Genomic DNA, 16902 nt, shown 5'->3' with positions numbered 1-16902 from the left:
AACAACAACAACAACAAACAACAACAACAACAAACAACAACAACAACAAACAACAACAACAACAAACAACGACAACAACAAACAACAACAACAACAAACAACAACAACAACAAACAACAACAACAACAAACAACAACAACAACAACAGCAACAACAGTAACAGCAGCAGACCTGGTTATCCCTATAGCTCGTCTTTTTGTTGGTGCAACGGAGTTTGTGTATGACAGCCGAGAAAGAAATCCCCAACGACAAGGGGAGGGCCCAGCAGCAGATTGTACAGCAGCACAGAGGGGGGGGGCCCATGTCTTCCACCACATATCCTTGGCTGCTGCTGCTGCGCCCTCTGCTGCTGCTGCTGCTGCGGCGGCGGCGGCGGCGGCGGCTGCTGCTGCTGCACCTACTGCTTTTGCTGCACATGCACGCAGCCTACCGCTGCAGCGCGTGACAGCGGCAGCAGCAGCAAGCCCTGAGTCCTCTAAAGAGCGGACAATAGAAGCAAAGAGAGACGTTTGTCTCCCTTGTCTCCTTAGGCAATTATTATTTAATGCCTCTTTAAGGGTACATTTTGAGCTGTAAAGGTCACCGCGTAAGGGGGCCCCAGGGAGGCCCGAAGAGCCCCTTGGGGGTCCCCGAGGAACTCTTTGGGGGGCCACGGGGGCGCCCACACGGGGGGCCTCCCATAGAAAAGAGGACGGTGAAGAGGCAACGGGTCTTCTTAAAGACCCAATGAAGGAAGAAAGGGGGGGAAAGGAAGAAAAAGGAGAGGAAGGGGCACCCCTATGGGGGGCCCTCCCACGTAGCGGAAGGGAGGTGTCTCTATGTACGAGGAAAGCTGAGGACAGGGACAATAACTGAATAAAAATAAAGAGAAATAAAGGAAAGAAAAGGGTTAAGGAGGGAGGGGGGTTGGGGCCCCTCTGTCGCATTTTTAAGGGGGCCCCCCACTAGTATCGGCCTCTAGGGAGGCCCTCGGAGGCCTTTTAAATGCCTGATGGTGCCTCCAATTAACTAAAGGGTCCCAAAGCGCTACATGATTCATATACTGGGGAATATATGAACAAAATGAAGAATTAAGTGCAAGAAAATAAGGGCAAAAATGAGCCACAGACACCTAAACAACGCTACCGAGACACCGTAGCAGGGGCAGCTGGGGGGAAAACGCGACAAGGAACTACAATGAAAGGCAGGTGGAATATATTGTAAAAGAATTAAAGTTCGTTTTTCGCATAATTAATTAATATTAACAGATGAATTAATTTATTTTGTTGTCAGATACTTTAACATTAACGGCGATGTGCCATGCCCAACCTCGGCTTGTCGCCTGCGCTGACGACCCAGTTGTCTATACCCCTCAGCTTCCGTTTTCTTAATTTTATCTTCAGTAATCTAATTGCATTCATTCCCCTCTTTAACTATACTAATTAAATGATAGTTTCCAACGGAGGCAAAAATTCGGCCGCTTCTCACGAATAACCCAATACGCGGCTAGGCGGGGTGGGGGCCCCCCAAGAACCACAGGGGGGGGCCCACTGCCCAGGGGGGCCCCTGTAACAGTCATAGTTGTTATTCTTTTTTCTTTTGTGCTTATAAATTAGTATGTGTACCTCTGCTTAGCAAAGTACTTTTAGCGTTCCGGAGTTACACCGTCAAGGCCCTCGACACCCACGAGTGTCCCTGCTCTAGAACAGCAGCTCTAGGACAGCTAGCCACAGCTAGCTACAACTAGCCACAGCTAGCGGAGCAACTGTAGCTAGCTAGAGGCAGCTAGTGGTAGCTAGGTGCAGCTAGCCACCGATAAGTGAAAAATCGACCCCTAAAGTTCCCCATCGCGTGTTACGGTGCGTGCAAAGGGGTATATTGGTTTGTCTGTCCTTCTTTTCTCTTTATCACAACAAAAAGGCAGAGGACTGCAACTTGCAGTTGCTGCTCCTCTGCACTACATCGCTATCTGTAGCTAGGTAGTTGCGCAATGGGCATCAGCTTCTAGCATTGCGTCTTGCTGCCTACTTGCCAACTTGCTAGCTGTGGCTAGCTAGCTGCGGCTAACTAGCTGTCGCTTACTTGCTGTGATTAGCTAGCCCTTCCTAGCTAGCTGGGGTCAGCTAACTGTGGCTAGCTAGCTGTGCCTAGCTAGCTGCATCTAAAGGGGGTTGTCTAAGGAGAATTACTCCTTCTGTGTATTGTATTAAATGGCCTGCATCTCCATCTCCTGCTGCTTCGCAGCAGTTAATACTCCCTGCAGCAGCTCTATGCTGCTATACAAACGCATGCAAAGATCTTCTCTTTGGCTTTGCCACTCCCGCTGCTGTCGCTGCTGCCGTGCTGCTGCCAAGCGCCCTTCCTCTTGAGCTCGCTGACACTCGCTCTGTGACTTCTAAAGAAACCCCACAACACGAACACCAACAACACCGCCCTCAGCGTTGGCAACACTCATAAACCCTAAACCCTGAACAATCTACGTTGGAGGGAGGTATGCTGACAGCCACGCTGAGGCGGCCAAACGAAGACAACACCAATGGTTTAGGGTTTAGGGCGTGGGGCTGATTGTTTAGGGGTTATGAATTAGGGTCTAAGACTTAGGGTCTAGGGTTTAGGGTTTGCATTGCACTCTCAGCTCATCCTTTAGCTGTGCGTGGGCCTCCCTTAAAGCCTTAAGATTCCCTTCGTGCTTCGCTGCTTCGGCCTGTGCAAACTGGAGCTGCTGCTGCTGCTGCTGTTGCTGTTGCTCCCTCTGCTGCAGCTGTTGTTGCGCTTGCTGCAGCTGCTCATCTGCCTTGGCTGCTGCTTGTGCAGCTGTTGACTTCAGCAGCTCCTGCGCCTTCAGGTGGTTCTGCTGTTCATCCTTTACCTGCTGCTGCAGCTGCTCCAGCGCCTTCTACACCCATAGCAGCAGCAGCAGCAGCAGCAAAAGCCGCATGTCCTCCCTACCTTGCTTTTAAGGTAGAAGTCATTCGATATTAGGGTTTAGGGTTTAGATTCATATAGGAACATCCACCTGCCGAGCGTTAAGGAGATCGCGCTGTCGCTGCTGCTCTGCTTCTGCTGCTGCGGCTTTTGTTGCTAGCTGACGTATCTTGGTTTGCATCTGTTCTGCTGCCGTTGCTGCTGCTGCTGCTTCCTGCTGCAGCTCAGCTATCCGCTGCTCCAGCTGCTGTTGCTGCTGGAGCTGCAACTCTTCCGTCTCCCGCCTCTCTTCCAGCCGTTGCTTCAGTTCCCCCACTCTGGTTGCACAGGTACATGTCTCAAACCCTAAACCCTAAACCCGAAAATCCCCAACCCCTAAGCGCCGAACTCTAAACCCTAAACCCGAAACCCGAAACCCTAAACACCAAATCCCCACCCCCAAATGATAAACCCCAAACCCTGAGCGTCAAACCCTAAATATCGAACCACAAACTTCTTCGCCGGGTGCAATCTCCCATACAATGTCAACGTATTATGGCTTAGGGTTTAAGGTTTATACTGTTGTTGAGTCTTTGTCAGGTTCGCTGTAATGTTTTGCTTCTCTTCTAAGGCTTCCTTTTCTCCCTGGAGGCGGCGCTGTGCTTCTTGCTGCAGCTCTTGCTGCAGCTCGAGGATGCGCTGTTGCTGCTGGTGCTGCTGCTGCTGCAGCTGTTGATGCTGCTGCAGAGTTCCATCCTGCTGCTTCATGTGCTTGTCTTTCTCCTCTAGCAACTGCTTCTGAAGCTGCCGCTGCTGCTGCTGCAGTCTGTCAACTTCCTGCTGCAGCATTTGCTGCCGCCGGTCCGCCGCGTTTTGCTGCTGCTCGAGTTCCGCCTGAAGCCGTGCGGTGTCCTGCTGTTGTTGCTGCAGCAGCAACTCCTTCTGCTGCAGCTGTAGCTCCCGCTGCTGCAGTCGAATTGAAGAACAGAAGTTAGCGCAGCACTGACGAGGAGCAGAACATGGAGTGTATGTGCTCTTAAGATGTGCTGCTAGCTGGCTAGCCAGCTAACTAGCCAGCTAACTCGCTATCTCTACGGACTGGCTGACTCACCTGAAGATCGCTTAGGAGTTTCTCGTTAGTGTCCTGCCTGTCGTGGATTTGTCTTTGCAGCAAAGCTTGCTGTTGTTGCTGCTGCTCTAGCTGTTGCTGCTGCTGTTGCAGCTGCAGCTTCTGCTGCTGCGCCAGGAGACGGGATTCATAGAGCTCTTTATACCTCTCCTCAAGGCTTCCCTGCGCCAACACAAGTCCCAGCTAAGTAGATAACTAGCCGCTAGTTGACCGCTAGCTGGCTGCTGGCTAGTTGCCAGCTAGCTGTTGGCTGACAGCTAGCAGCTACCTAAACCTGCTCACACGGCACAGCTAGCTGGGTGTGGCTAGAGTAGCTGGGTGTGGCAAGCTAGCTGCGTGTGGCTAGCTAGCTGGCAGTAGGTTGGTGTGCAGAGGACGGGCTTTTAAGAAGGCGTTTTCTATGAGTAGTTCTCTGCGCTCGTCTTGCATTAAGTTTGCTGCAGACAAAGACACAGAAAAGGCCTTGCACGGCGACCGTAAATCCTAAAGCTCAAGCTGTCAACCCCCGAGGGTTTAGGGTGTACTGACACGTCACTGTTGCTCCCTGCAGCTCGCATATGCGCTGCTTTAACAACATATTTTCTCGCTTTGTTTCGTTGTGCCTTTGAGCAGAAGACGCCAAGTCGGACTCTAGGCGACGCAGCAGCCGAGCGCTTTGCTGCAGCAGATGCAGATGCAGCAGCACCAGCACCAGCAGCAGCACAAGATGCACCAGACGCAGCAGATGCAGCAACAGTAGCAGGTACAGCAGCATCAAATCTGTGGAGTCAGCAGGCAGCACATCGCTGCCGCAGCAGCTGCCTCGCACCTGCTCTGTACTCTTCAGCTCCGCCTCAATTCTAGCGACATAATCATCGGCTTGTTGCTGCTGCTTTTGGTGTTGCTGCTTGTTGCTATGGTGCAAACCGGTGATCTCCTGCTGCTGCAGCGGCAGCAAGTGCAGCAACTTGCTGTTATCAGCGCAGCACTTGGATACTTCGCACAGCGTCGAAGGCCGCGCCCCGTTGCCTGCATGCAGCAAAAAACCCCAAGAGCTCTTGCATACCTGCACATTAACTTAAACATTTATAATCAGGAAGGTGTGTCACAGGCGTATAGATACATTATGCGTATATATTATGTATGGGTGTATATAATTAAACAACCCTTTAAAGACGTAACAAACCCTTTATAGAGCGAACAAACCCGTAAGATCGAGAGTAGTAAGACATCTATTCATCTTCATTGCTGCTGCTAGTTGTGCACAACCTTCTTCCCCCATTGCGTTGTTTCTTAGGTGTATCTCTCTGAGGCTCTTGCTGCACAGACACCACAATAAATCCCCTTTAAGAGCATGCCCTCAGCTCTACGCAGAAAAGCCATTCACACCACCAGATGGTGCTGCATCTGATGCTGCATATGTTGTTGCTGCAGGATGTACCTGTTTTGCAATATGAGTCCGCTGATGGCATCTGCAGCCCGATGCCCCAACTGGCAGTGCACTAAAGACAAAGATTCCAATGCCTTCAGCCCATATATGCTGTCGCAGAGTAGCTGCACAGCAGAAGTATTGCTGCTGTCACCGTCTGCAGCAGCAGCAGCAGCAAGCAGCAGCACGTACCAGGCACCACAGCAGCAGCAGTCTCAGTTGCGGAGGCAGAAAGCACCTTGCTCTAATAGGCTTCACCCTACTTCTCCTGCTGCACCGGCTGCTGCTGCAACACGAGTTGTCAGCTTACCCGAGCCTATGGGGTTCCAGTCAAGGCGGAGATGCTGCAGGTGCCTTAAACTGCCGATGGCGGAAGCAATTTCTTTGAATCCTTTAGAGGAAATGTTGTTTGCCTGGGCCAAGCAGCAAAGCAAATACAACTGCTCCCTTCTGCTGCACAGCTGCATGCTGCGACCAACGGGGCCTCCCGTTGCCTGCTGTGTGTCATTTCAGCAAGTTAGCAACAGAAGAGGATTCAGAAGACAACTTTGCTGCTGCTGATTGCTGCATGGCTGTACAGACCGAGAGGTCCACAGATCGGAGCCCTGTACACCTGAAGAGGTGCTTGGCGATGGAGGGGCAGGCTTTGTCTCCTAAGCATCTTTGAGGCAGCAGCAGCTCCTCCTCCATCCCCTTGGACAGGCTTCCAAGTACCTGGTCGACCTGCAGTAGCAACGACCCACTGCGGCTAGGAGCCTCCGCAGCTGCAGAGCAGCAACAGGTGCTGTCGCCGGTGCTGCTGGTGCAGCTGCCACTGCTCTGTTGTCTCTGCAGAAGCTGAAGCGGAGCAGCAGAAATGCTCTCAGTCGATGTCTGAGAGCATATACCTCCACTATAAGCAAATCTCGAGTCCCTTATAGCTCCCGAGGAGCTCCTATCCATATGTAGTAACTCATGTTGCATGCGCTGCTGCATGCATCGGCCATCTATTCCATTCATTTTCTTCACTAAAGTTATACAAATCGCCACAGAGCGTCAATAAGAGAGACACACAAAAATAGCGAGGGATATGAGACTCCTCTCTCAACTAGGGAAGAGAGAGAGACATAGGTAGCTAGGGATATGAGACTCCTCCGTCCCCTAGCAGGGAGCGCTGGGGAACGTAAGCATGCAAGCCTTAGGCCTCTCTCCTCCTCAACACTCACACCAGAAGCAAAGCTACTCCGCAGCTAGAGGCCTCAAGCATCAGCCGAGCTGCAACTACTGGTTCTGCTGCGGGCTCCGCCACAGATCTCTGCGCAGCACACGGGGGAGGGAGGTCACCTCAACCGGTACAGGGCGTGTATTGATCCGGGGGGCCTCATTTCTTTTATTTGTCTGTCTATTGTAATCATTTGATTTCTTTTTTCCGTCGACAAGCTTAGGAAGTGAGCTAATTGCTAGTCAAAGCGCAGAAGGCTAATGATGTTGTGTAGCTGCGGTTCACCACCCTAAGAACTGCGCAGATCTGTAGTTTTCTTCTCTTCTATCTGCCTGAATAGCCCAAGTTTCTGTTGTGTACGTCTTAAGGAGACAGTATCTGAGGGGTGGCTAGAAGGCAAGCATTCGCACACCTCCCTGTCCCCTCTGCTCTCCTCTAGCAAGCCCCGACCGGCTAGTGGGGCTCGCGCATGCATGCTGGGCCATTATCGGCTAAATCGCTAGACATACGGAAAGAAAATGTTAATAGAGCTAAGGAAAGACCAGGAATAGCACAATGTAGTCGTCACTTTAGGCCTCTTGAGCTATTCACCACCATCGCCATAACCACTATACAGTGCAGGAATTTCTTTTAGGCATCGGGAAACACCCCAAACTGTATTCTGTATAAACGTTCGTGAAGTTTAAGGATTTTACTAATATTAGGGGCTACCGCAAATGTTCTGACGTTCCGGTCAAAACATATTGGTGCGGTTTGCTGTTGCAACACTCGCTGGCATTGAACCTCCATGTAGAGTGTGGGGAGGCGCCATGATAACGATTGTTACAGTAACAAGCAGCACAAGCAAGGTCGGATGGAGGACGTCTACGGGAGAGCCTACATGTTAGTACCATGGGGCAATTCTCTCCGCAGCGGCCCCTGACTCCTGCGCTCCCTGCATGAAGGATTACCTGCAGTTGAAAGTGAATTGCCTCAGGGTACAAACATGTAGGCTCTGATCGAAGCATGAAGCCACTAAGGCCCCACGTTTGTTGCAGAGTCTTCCTGATGTGCATACTGGATAAAAACGTCGATGAACTCCTCGATGAATGAGGCGTTATGTAGAAATATGGTGGACTTGTTAGTAAAGTTTTCTGGTATCCAGGGACTCGGCTGACCTCTTGACTGTGCGTGAATTGTTGCTTGTACCGTGTGTACCACTCAGAGTGGGCAAAATAGACGGGCAGTCTGGGGAAATGGACTAGCGTTTTGGCTGTGTGTCTGGCGCCAGTTGCTTGCTGAGGCGAGGAACATGCAAATTGCGAGAACGCCTCCCTGCCTGCGCTAACGTTTTTCGGTTCTTTTGTAGATGCGTGGAGTTCTAGCGAGAAGAATGGCCTACTTCATTTTGCTTCGTGACAGGTAGAAGGACATTTTCCAGAGATCGTAAAAGGATCATTGTTTTTCTGCATGCTCTGTAGTGACATCCAAACCGGTGCAGCCAAGCCGGTATCTTTGGAAAACACGTCGATTAGAAATGAAAGGTTCATCCGAAAGACCTTCACCGTCTCTCTGATCTTGAAGTTTCTTTTTCATCCATTTCTCATACTGCTTGGGGTTCGGCCTGGCAGAGCATGCCGATACAGAATGCGCAGTGAAGTCAAACGTCCGTAATCTCATCGCCCCGCGGGTTTGGTAGAGAGGTACAAAGAATGTGATAGGCAAAACGGCGGGGACATCATTTTGGTCCCTCGCACAGCAACGCCGAAAAACAATTGTGTTCTTCAAATTTTATATCCGTTTCAGACACATTCCTGCAGCTGATAACTGCTTTTGTGCAACAGTGATCAGGCGACCACTAATAAGCTCGGATACCAGCATATTTGGAAGCGTGTAGGTGATCCAGGTCCTTCTGGACGCGAACCCCATTGAATACTCCGGCTTTTGGGTGTGCCGATGAAGGATCTTGTTTTGGCAGCAAGTAAGATGCATTGTTTGAGGTAAACACCCATATATTAGTGCCACACAGGATTTAGTGTGTGCATATTCCTACGCAAACGCGTTATGACATTTCGAGGAAGCTTACCGGTGATCTCACTTCAGATGTCCAAAAATTGCAATATCCCACTGCCGAACTAACGGAAGAACCTGTAAACTCATAGATCCAGCTGCTCATAATGTTGAGACCCTGTTTAGACATTACTTTCGTTGTTGACAGCTTCATTGATACAAAGTAAAACCAACACCACTGCTTCATCAGCACACCCAAAGGCCAGAGTATTCGATGGGGTTCGTGTCTAGAAGCACCTGGATTAGCGAGCTTATTACTGGTCGCCTGTTGCACAAGAGTAGTGTTATCAGCTGCAGGGATGTGTCCCAAACAGGAATAAATTTTGAGGAACGCAATTGTTTTTCGGGTTTGCTGTGCGAGGGAGCGAAGTAATGTCTTCGCCGTCTTGCCTATCACGTTCTTTGTAGCTTGTTTCTAACAACCCGAAACGATACGAGTCGAGCAGTTCTGCTGCTACGCTTGGCCGTGGGAAGGTCTCAGAAACACAGCTACCTTCTATACGCTTCCTTTTGGACTGCACATTGCACTATTCCACACAATACGGAGGGAGTCCGGTCTTCCCCTGCTCTACAAAAGCCCCATCGACAACTGCATGCACTCGATGGGCCTGGTGCACTGGCGTTCAGGTGCGCCACAGCTTACGTAATTCTTCAAATCGAGCAAGACGAAAAAGTAACAAGAATTCAGGTGTCTTCATTACTGTATAACTGGTGTTATAACGCGTACACATTTTTTCAATAATTAGACTCACCTACATAGATCGTCCCTTGGCTGTTTGCAGCGGATCCAAGGTACTCTTACGTACTGAGAAAACTACCCCTCACGGTATTTTGTTTAACTGTAGTTCTGTCTCCAACCATATCGCACTAGCTTTTTTTAGTCCTGCCTTCCGGGGGAGCAAGTGGGTCGTTGAGGCCTAGTGCACAGCGGCAAAGAGCCTTCTACTACTTGTTGGCGATGGAAAATTCTGTGAGCCACTCCAAACCAAGAGTTACCTATGCTTTGACCCGATTTTTGAAAAGAAACCCAGGTTAACACGTGGTCCTTACAAGAGTAGCGGTGATTTCCTTGCATTGTTCAAATCGTGCTCCAGTGTCATACACAGGTGTGCGCCTCTGGGGTAGACATATTGACTGGACAGCAGCGAGGAAGAACGTTTGGATGCGTGAAAGCGTGTATTCAAACAGAACTCTTTGTTTGCATGCCCGCTACACAGGCTCAAGTAGCCAATGCCTCTATTGCCTCGGAGGCCCAACAAAAGTTCGATCAGCGGCAAGGCCAGAGTTCCAAAACGTGCTCGTGTTCTGTTAGTCGCTTACTTGATGGGACGAATGCCGAACAACTCAGCTTAATGAAGGCTGAATTTGCCCGGCATGGGGGGCGCCTAGATTTGCAAGAGGTGCGATGCTCCTGAATAGCAGGATAGCCAATACTAGCTCACTAATTGACGCATGAGACAATTCGAGCATTCGTGATGGCTACACTAGGCAAGACCACTTTTTCCGCGCCTAGTCCTTAAAGAACGTATAGGCCACACAACCACTGCTTGAAATACCATCATTTCGCTGCGAAATGTTCTTCAATAGTTCGCGGAGCTGATGTTCCAACTAGCGCCATGGAGTCCACCAGAAGGGCTGGGAAGTACACCAGTGAGCTTGATGGGACACGCTGACTTCGTGCGGTGTGGATGCACTGCCCAAGGCGCCTTCTATCGAGGCTAGAGGATGGAAAGCGCTGCTCGTAGCTTGAACGAAACACGAGTTTCGCATAATATGTGACATCTTTCAGACCTTGCAAACGTTTGACGCCGAGCCAACGCTTGTCGACAAAGGTGCAACAAGCCCATCCCACTCTTCTGTTGGCTCGGAAGTCGTAGAAGAGAGAACAGACATACTGGACCATGCCTCTAGCCAGTTGGCGGATCAAGGTATGTTGCCCGGTTGGCGTAAGTGGTGTCTAACTACCGTATGAGAAGAAGTCAAAACATGGCGCTTTATTTGAACTGCAAGCGCATGTTGCTCATGTTCCTATTCGCGCAGCAATTTTAAGCAGGGCTGCACTTATGGCAGAAGCGTTTGAAGCTGTGGACGTGAACGATGAAGGCTTCATTAGATGGGAGGTCAGCTCAAGAATCTCGTCTTCAGTTATTTTGTATTCGCTGTAAGAAAAGTTTACTAACAGCTACGTAGCAAACAGCTCAAACACCGCAGCACGCCGGTGTGAGGTCTGTGTGAAAAAATGAGTGCAGTCGATCACAAGCTATTTGGAGCGGACCCTCGCGTCAGGCAGGTTCTGAACCACTACCACACTCTGCTGGTGCTCTGAGTCCCGACAGCATAGCTACTTGAACGGCCTATACTTAGGCTCTAAACGGGTACTTCAGCTAGCAGTCTGGCGTCTTATCAGTCAATTCAACAAGATTCTGGCAAAAGTGTGAAACGTGTTTGCAGCTTTGGAGGCAACGAGGCGCTCCATCCTGTAAGATCATGTGGCTGCTATGCCAGTTAGTAAGGCGGTGTTTACAGCGAGAAAGTGATACTATTCCAATATGCAGTCTTCCAGCATCTCAGAATCTTCATCTGTTGATACACCATATTTATTCCGTTCGAATGATCGTGCCGATAGTGCTTAATTTGAACTAGGGGGAGGGCGCAAACAACCGGTTTCCAGGCAGACGCCTGCAACCGGTTGTTTGTTTGCGCCCTCCTCAACCCACACTAGCTCATTCCATCCTGTTCTGTTTTCCTAATCTCTTCAGTACACGTGCACAGCTCCAAGAATAGTAAATAATACTCAGGACCACATAAAAAGGTAAACGTGTTATACTTCCCACGAAAGGCTGGTAACGTGCTAGCTGAATAAGATTATAAGAATTTTATGGCCGACCTCCTGCGAAACCTTGCGATTCCTCCGCAGGCTAATGTACGTGGAACCTGTGGATAAGTTGTATTGCGTTTACCAATCATCCAAGTTCCTGCACATCTTGGATCCAACTTCAGTGAGTTCAACTCTTAACACCATAGTTCAGAGTTCTTCAACTAAGCATGGATGTGTACACTAGACATTCAGTTTGACCCTTTTCTGAGTGCCTGCAGAAAGGAGTGGTTTCTCAAGTAAATTCTGTAGCAGGTAACCAGTGGACGCAGGGTTGGAGGGTTGTGCACGCTTCGCAGATTCATGAAGCACACACGGTGGAAGTTGTAATACTATAGATTTTGAAGAGACCGTGCATCCATTAGTTAATCTGCGAAGCCTGCACAACCCTCCATAGTTAATCTGCGAAGCCTGCACAACCCTCCAACGAGGCAGGTGTGCCTGCGGGTTTGACCAGGTTCTATAGTGGATTTATGCTATGTGGACACATACGGGAAGATCGCTTTGGCTGGTAGGTGTATGGTTCCCTTATGACAAAGCTAAGCTTCCCCAACAGCTCTTAGGAAGTTGTAGTGCCCTGTTTGCAAGGGCTCTTTTTTGTGCAGGATACGATGGTAGCATCCACATGATGACAACAAATGGGTTAATGCTCACTGAAAAGCTTTCCTACAAACACCAACCACCTAGCTGCCTCGAATGGATGTCTGGTCCCAACAAACTCCTCAGGTCAGCCGACCTTCAGCTAACACTAGGAGTAGCTGCATAGACGCGATCTTTGCACAGTACCCTTAATAGTGGAAACATCCCAGCAGTGCAGTGCAGCTCAGATTCCGTAAATAGTAGTTAGGCTGCTTTCAAGTCGAGAAGGCGTGAGTGGTCAGATTGCTAATGTTCAGACCTGCTGTTTCTAACTCAGTGGGTGCGTGGAAGGGACATTTCAACTGTGGGATTTGGTAACATTCTCCGAAATAGCGAGCAGAAAGGCCCACAATGATTTTGTGACTCAGCTCCTTCATACTCCTGGTAATATTCGCAAAAATAAAATCAAAATCGCCGTCTTGCGTATCCCAACGGCGACTTGTTTAGTGCGCACTAATTCATCCATTTTCGCTGATGCTCTGGCTTTTTTTATGGTGCTGTTGCTGTCAAGCGCAGATGAAGGTGCATTTATATCTGCATCGGCAGACGCAACTTTGAAAATATGGGACGCGCAAGTTCTTGAGTGCAAACATGTCCTCAAAGGACATAGCAGAAGTGTTACAAGTATAGCCCACTCAAAAGAGTACAACTGCGTGCTTAGCGCTGGTCTCGACCAGGTGTGTGGCTAAACGGTCACACCAAGACAGACCAGCTTGATTGACGTTGATATGAACTAGGTGTTCAGCTAAACATCCACCCATTGTTCCTTTTATAATTTCAGTAGCTTAAGTCCGCAATATTCTAAGGCGACCATGTCGTTGAGTATAATATCCGGCTTCCTTTCCTCGATAATATGCGCCTTTCAGGATGCATTAGTCTGGAGTCCGTGCAACTTAAAAAAACCCATATGCCACTTGCGGGGCCACCCATACTCTCTGTGCGGAGTAATTGTCGTCCCTGGCACCCCACAGGTTGTCACAGCAGATGTGTCAGGAACGCTTCGTCTATGGGATTTACGCAATTTCAGATCATTTCAAACCTTCGGCGGACGTATGCTATTGCCAAGCAGCTGTTGGTTCCGGGCAACCTCACATAAGTCGATGAGAAAAAAGCACATTCCAAAACATGGTGTTAACAGATACGCTGGGCCCAATGCACCGCCATGTGAAATGCTTTGATACTTGTGCATTAGGGGCGACATGCTATGGCGACTTAAGCTCGATTTGCGCGCTTCCTCCATACAAACAGTGAGCCTGAACTGTGCTATCAATTTAAGAAGATACTTCCGGACCACACAAGGAGCCGTGCATTCAGAAAATCCCGTCGTCTAGGAATGCAATGCTTTCAGGATTGTAACAGGAGGATCTACGCTAGACGTCTACACCTCGCAGGAGATGTCATTCGCTGAAAAATGCTGGACCATGCCGGGGGAACTAACAGCTGCAATTCATAATTCGCAGTACAACAACATTCTGACAGTCAGCAAGACTGCTGTTCTTTCTTGGGATGCCGCGCAGGGCCAAGTTTTGCGGGTCAGTTGCATACACTGGCCCCGTTTGCCCCCTGCACATGACCAGCTGAATGAGTTCCAGGGGGAAAACTGCGAAATAACTGCATGCTCCCTAGGTTCTTCACGACGTCGAAGGTGCTGAAGTAACGGCCGCCAGTCTAGACTCGAAGAAGCGGAAGCTGTACCTAGGTGACAGCGCCGGCGGAATATCATGTTTCAATGCCTCAACCGGAGCAGAACTATCAAGAACCCAACCCCACTCAAGTGAAGTGACCCAAATATGTCCTTGGCCGGGGACAAAATGCTTCGTCTCTGCGTCTTCAGACGGACTAGTGCTTGTTCACGAAGAAGTTGGGACACCGCAAGTCGTATAGCTTGCAGCACATGGAGGTGTTAGCAACTATGCTTAGGGCCGGCCAGTTGTCCTTCCGCCAAATAGTGATTGAAGTTTTAGTCCACCGTCGACGTACTCTTGCGGTCTGCAGCAACATAGCATGAGAAAATCCGAAGGCGTTTGAGTACGTTTCTCCTGCTATGTTGCTGCAGACCGCAAAAGACTCAAGTAATATTCCAAGCTACAATTGGAAAGGAAGGAGTTGCATGCATGACAATTTGCGAAGCGTCCAGATTGCTTGCCTGTGGAAGCAACAAGGCTGTGCATATATTCTGCCTTCGCAGATTACGCAAAGAGAGCTCATTAGAAGGGTTCTCGTAAGTACATACACATGAGAGGCATGAGTGACCCGTCTTCATTACGTGTCCTACGGAAATGCAAAGGCTGTCTCGCCCATCCGAGGATGACTTCCAATTTGTTCACTCTGCAGATCATCAGTCCAAGCCATAGATATCTCCCCTTCTGGAGAATTCCTAGTGGCTGGCGAGGAATGTACGTGCCAATCAAAATTCAAATCAATCCAGCAGCACGGTCCAGCAGATGGTGTACCGCTGGTGTACCCTTTCACAGTTGCTCTTGCCCATGCCAAACAGGCTACATCTCGGAGATGAAGAGTTGTAAATATGCACTACCTCGCGGTGTATTCCTCTTGCATGCGCAGCGGGTGTCATTTCAGTATGGCGCCTTAACAACAGCAACCAGCGGCAATCGTGGTGTTTTTTCTATTGCTGGGAAGACATATCGCAATTGGAGAACCTCATGTGTGAAGGGGTAACTGCAGAGGAGTTGCTGAATCCAATGCAGGAGGCTCAAGAACAACCAGGCAGCAATCAAACGATGAAATTTACTTACAAGCGTCGATTATTCGCTTCACCGAATAAAGTTCAGGAACTCATTGTCCCAGCTAGTATACGAGCTGTTAAGGTTAATAGGTTTTCTACCGGCAGCTTGCAGGTCTACTGTGCCGACGAGCGGGTGAGAGGTCATAGCTCACCGGGAGGGGCGCTATTGAAATGCACCATAAAGGTGGTGGAAGCAGCGGCTTGGTTGCAGCTCTACGCAGGACCCACCATGATATGAATATCGTAAATAATAGAATATTCCCATTAATTTCGACAGCTGCAAATGTACTGCGCTCTTGCACAGGGCAACATTCGTCTATGGGACCTGGCTAAAGTTCAGGAGAGGTCGCTCCTGGAATCTTCTCGTTCGTGTTCACCTCGGCCCGGTCACGAAGACCTGAGGCTCTCATCTGAAACCGAAGAGGAGCCTAGTCCGCGTCACGGCAGAGCTACTATATCCGCCAAGTACGAATTGATCCCCTACGTCACCAACAACGGCGTGGAAGCGGTTGCGGAGTATTTTTGTCTGCGGATTCCTATGCACACGACAAAACTGTGGGCACTGCAGTGCATTTCGTTGCTAAGCAGGTTCCGGCGGGGAGTGATGGCTAACCGGCGGCGAACATTCCTGACGCAACCTACACCTGAGTGGCCGTCCGAGACGGATGACGAGCACCACGACTTGTCGGCAATGCGCAAACGGCGGGACGGAACAAAGGGTAGGAACGTCCGCGCTTTTATGGTCACTCAAGCTCACTCAAGCCGTTGCTTTCAGCTTTGCAAATGATTCGCATAGCTACGCGTGCGCTGCATGCTTCCCAACTATCGTGCCCCTGTGCGCCCTCAGTCACACGCCCGAAGAAGCGTTTTTTGGGTAAGCCATGCGACATGCCCAGTTAAACGGTTAACAGTGTTCCACAATTGATTCCGTGATTGCTCAGCAATCACGGTGAAAACCGTTAAGGGTCACTTGATTGTCACGTGTGCACGCCGAGGTCCTTTCACTAGCAGTCTTGGAATCAATTGATTCCATAACTGCTAGTAAAAAAGCTGCTCACTGTGTCACTTGGTTGTTACGTGCGCACGCAGAGGTCACTCTGCTGCACGAAAGTTCTGGCCACGATGACGCAGTTTTATCTTTGGATCTCTGCGAAGCTGGAACCACGCCGGAAGCCGTAGCAACTGAAGACAAGTCTGGCAGAGCAGAGTACCATCGTCGGTGGATCCTCAGCGTTGGCGCCGACAGGGTTGTTAAGGCCTGGTCTCTGGACCTTAAGAGGCTAGGGCAACTCACATCCGTCAGTTATGGAGAGCAGCAGGCAAATTCCCTTAGCAACGGACTGCAATGCGTGAGGACGAGTCGTGTACACCGTCAGATCCGTATTCTGGTGGTCGCAGGATGCTACCCGATGCTGGACTCCGCTGGGAAGCAGCAGCATAGAACGGCGAAGAAGCTTCCTCCGTGCTGCAGGACTAAATCTAACAGCACTTCGGCAGCGGCTGGCGGAAAAATTGCCTAGGAAGGAGAATGACTCTTCAAGTGACGCGACAGATATAGACGAGAACATTCCTGATGCACCCATACATTGCCCAGGTAACCCACAGAGCGGACGGCCAAACAGCTTCCCAGGCCAACGACTGGCAGCAGGAGCCAGGGAACCTGACAGCCCCATTCTCTGCAATGGTTCTCATGTGAGAGTGTTTTCACAGAGCTGAGAGCGAGAAGGGCGGTTTCATCTACAGCGGCTGCCCAGCTAGCTGCTTTCCACCTGAAAACATGGCCAAGAAGGTTCGTTTTAACAGTTATGGGGCTCCACTGCTGTAGGCGCAGAAAAGAGAATAAGCACAAAGCTGCTACCGTTTCTTCGGTACTGGGCTGTTTACAGGCGGAATCCTCTGACGAGTAGTCAGATCGAGGCAGCGACTAAATTTGAACAGGTAGGGGGAGGGGGGGGAGGGGAGAGGTAGGCCC

At 50.0% G+C, this 16902-nt stretch overlaps 2 protein-coding genes across 2 annotated transcripts; one reads left to right on the top strand and one right to left on the bottom strand.

The window, feature by feature from the left end:
• Positions 1–2185: 2185 nt before the first annotated feature.
• EMWEY_00042890 (myosin heavy chain, putative) lies at positions 2186–6419 on the bottom strand (the record flags this gene model as incomplete). Its single annotated transcript, XM_013482798.1, has 10 exons — positions 2186–2374; positions 2609–2875; positions 2996–3221; positions 3464–3885; positions 3995–4174; positions 4821–5020; positions 5198–5310; positions 5433–5577; positions 5731–5833; positions 6135–6419. 10 exons carry the CDS (start codon positions 6417–6419, stop codon positions 2186–2188), a joined length of 2130 nt encoding a protein of 709 aa, XP_013338252.1.
• Positions 6420–14847: 8428 nt separating this feature from the next.
• On the top strand, positions 14848–16894 carry EMWEY_00042880 (hypothetical protein, conserved; the record flags this gene model as incomplete). The annotated part of the gene is made up of 7 exons (XM_013482797.1): positions 14848–15063; positions 15235–15395; positions 15519–15649; positions 15778–15804; positions 16020–16279; positions 16525–16622; positions 16817–16894. Coding segments are annotated over 7 exons (971 nt in total), but the record flags the coding sequence as incomplete, so codon positions are not given.
• Between the last annotated feature and the right edge of the window lie 8 nt (positions 16895–16902).

Source organism: Eimeria maxima, genomic scaffold (assembly GCF_000499605.1).
Source record: "Eimeria maxima Weybridge genomic scaffold, Emw_scaff776, whole genome shotgun sequence".
Classification (NCBI taxonomy): domain Eukaryota; phylum Apicomplexa; class Conoidasida; order Eucoccidiorida; family Eimeriidae; genus Eimeria; species Eimeria maxima.
The sequence above is the reverse complement of the archived record's forward strand: the minus strand, read 5'-3'. Positions and strand labels throughout refer to the sequence as shown.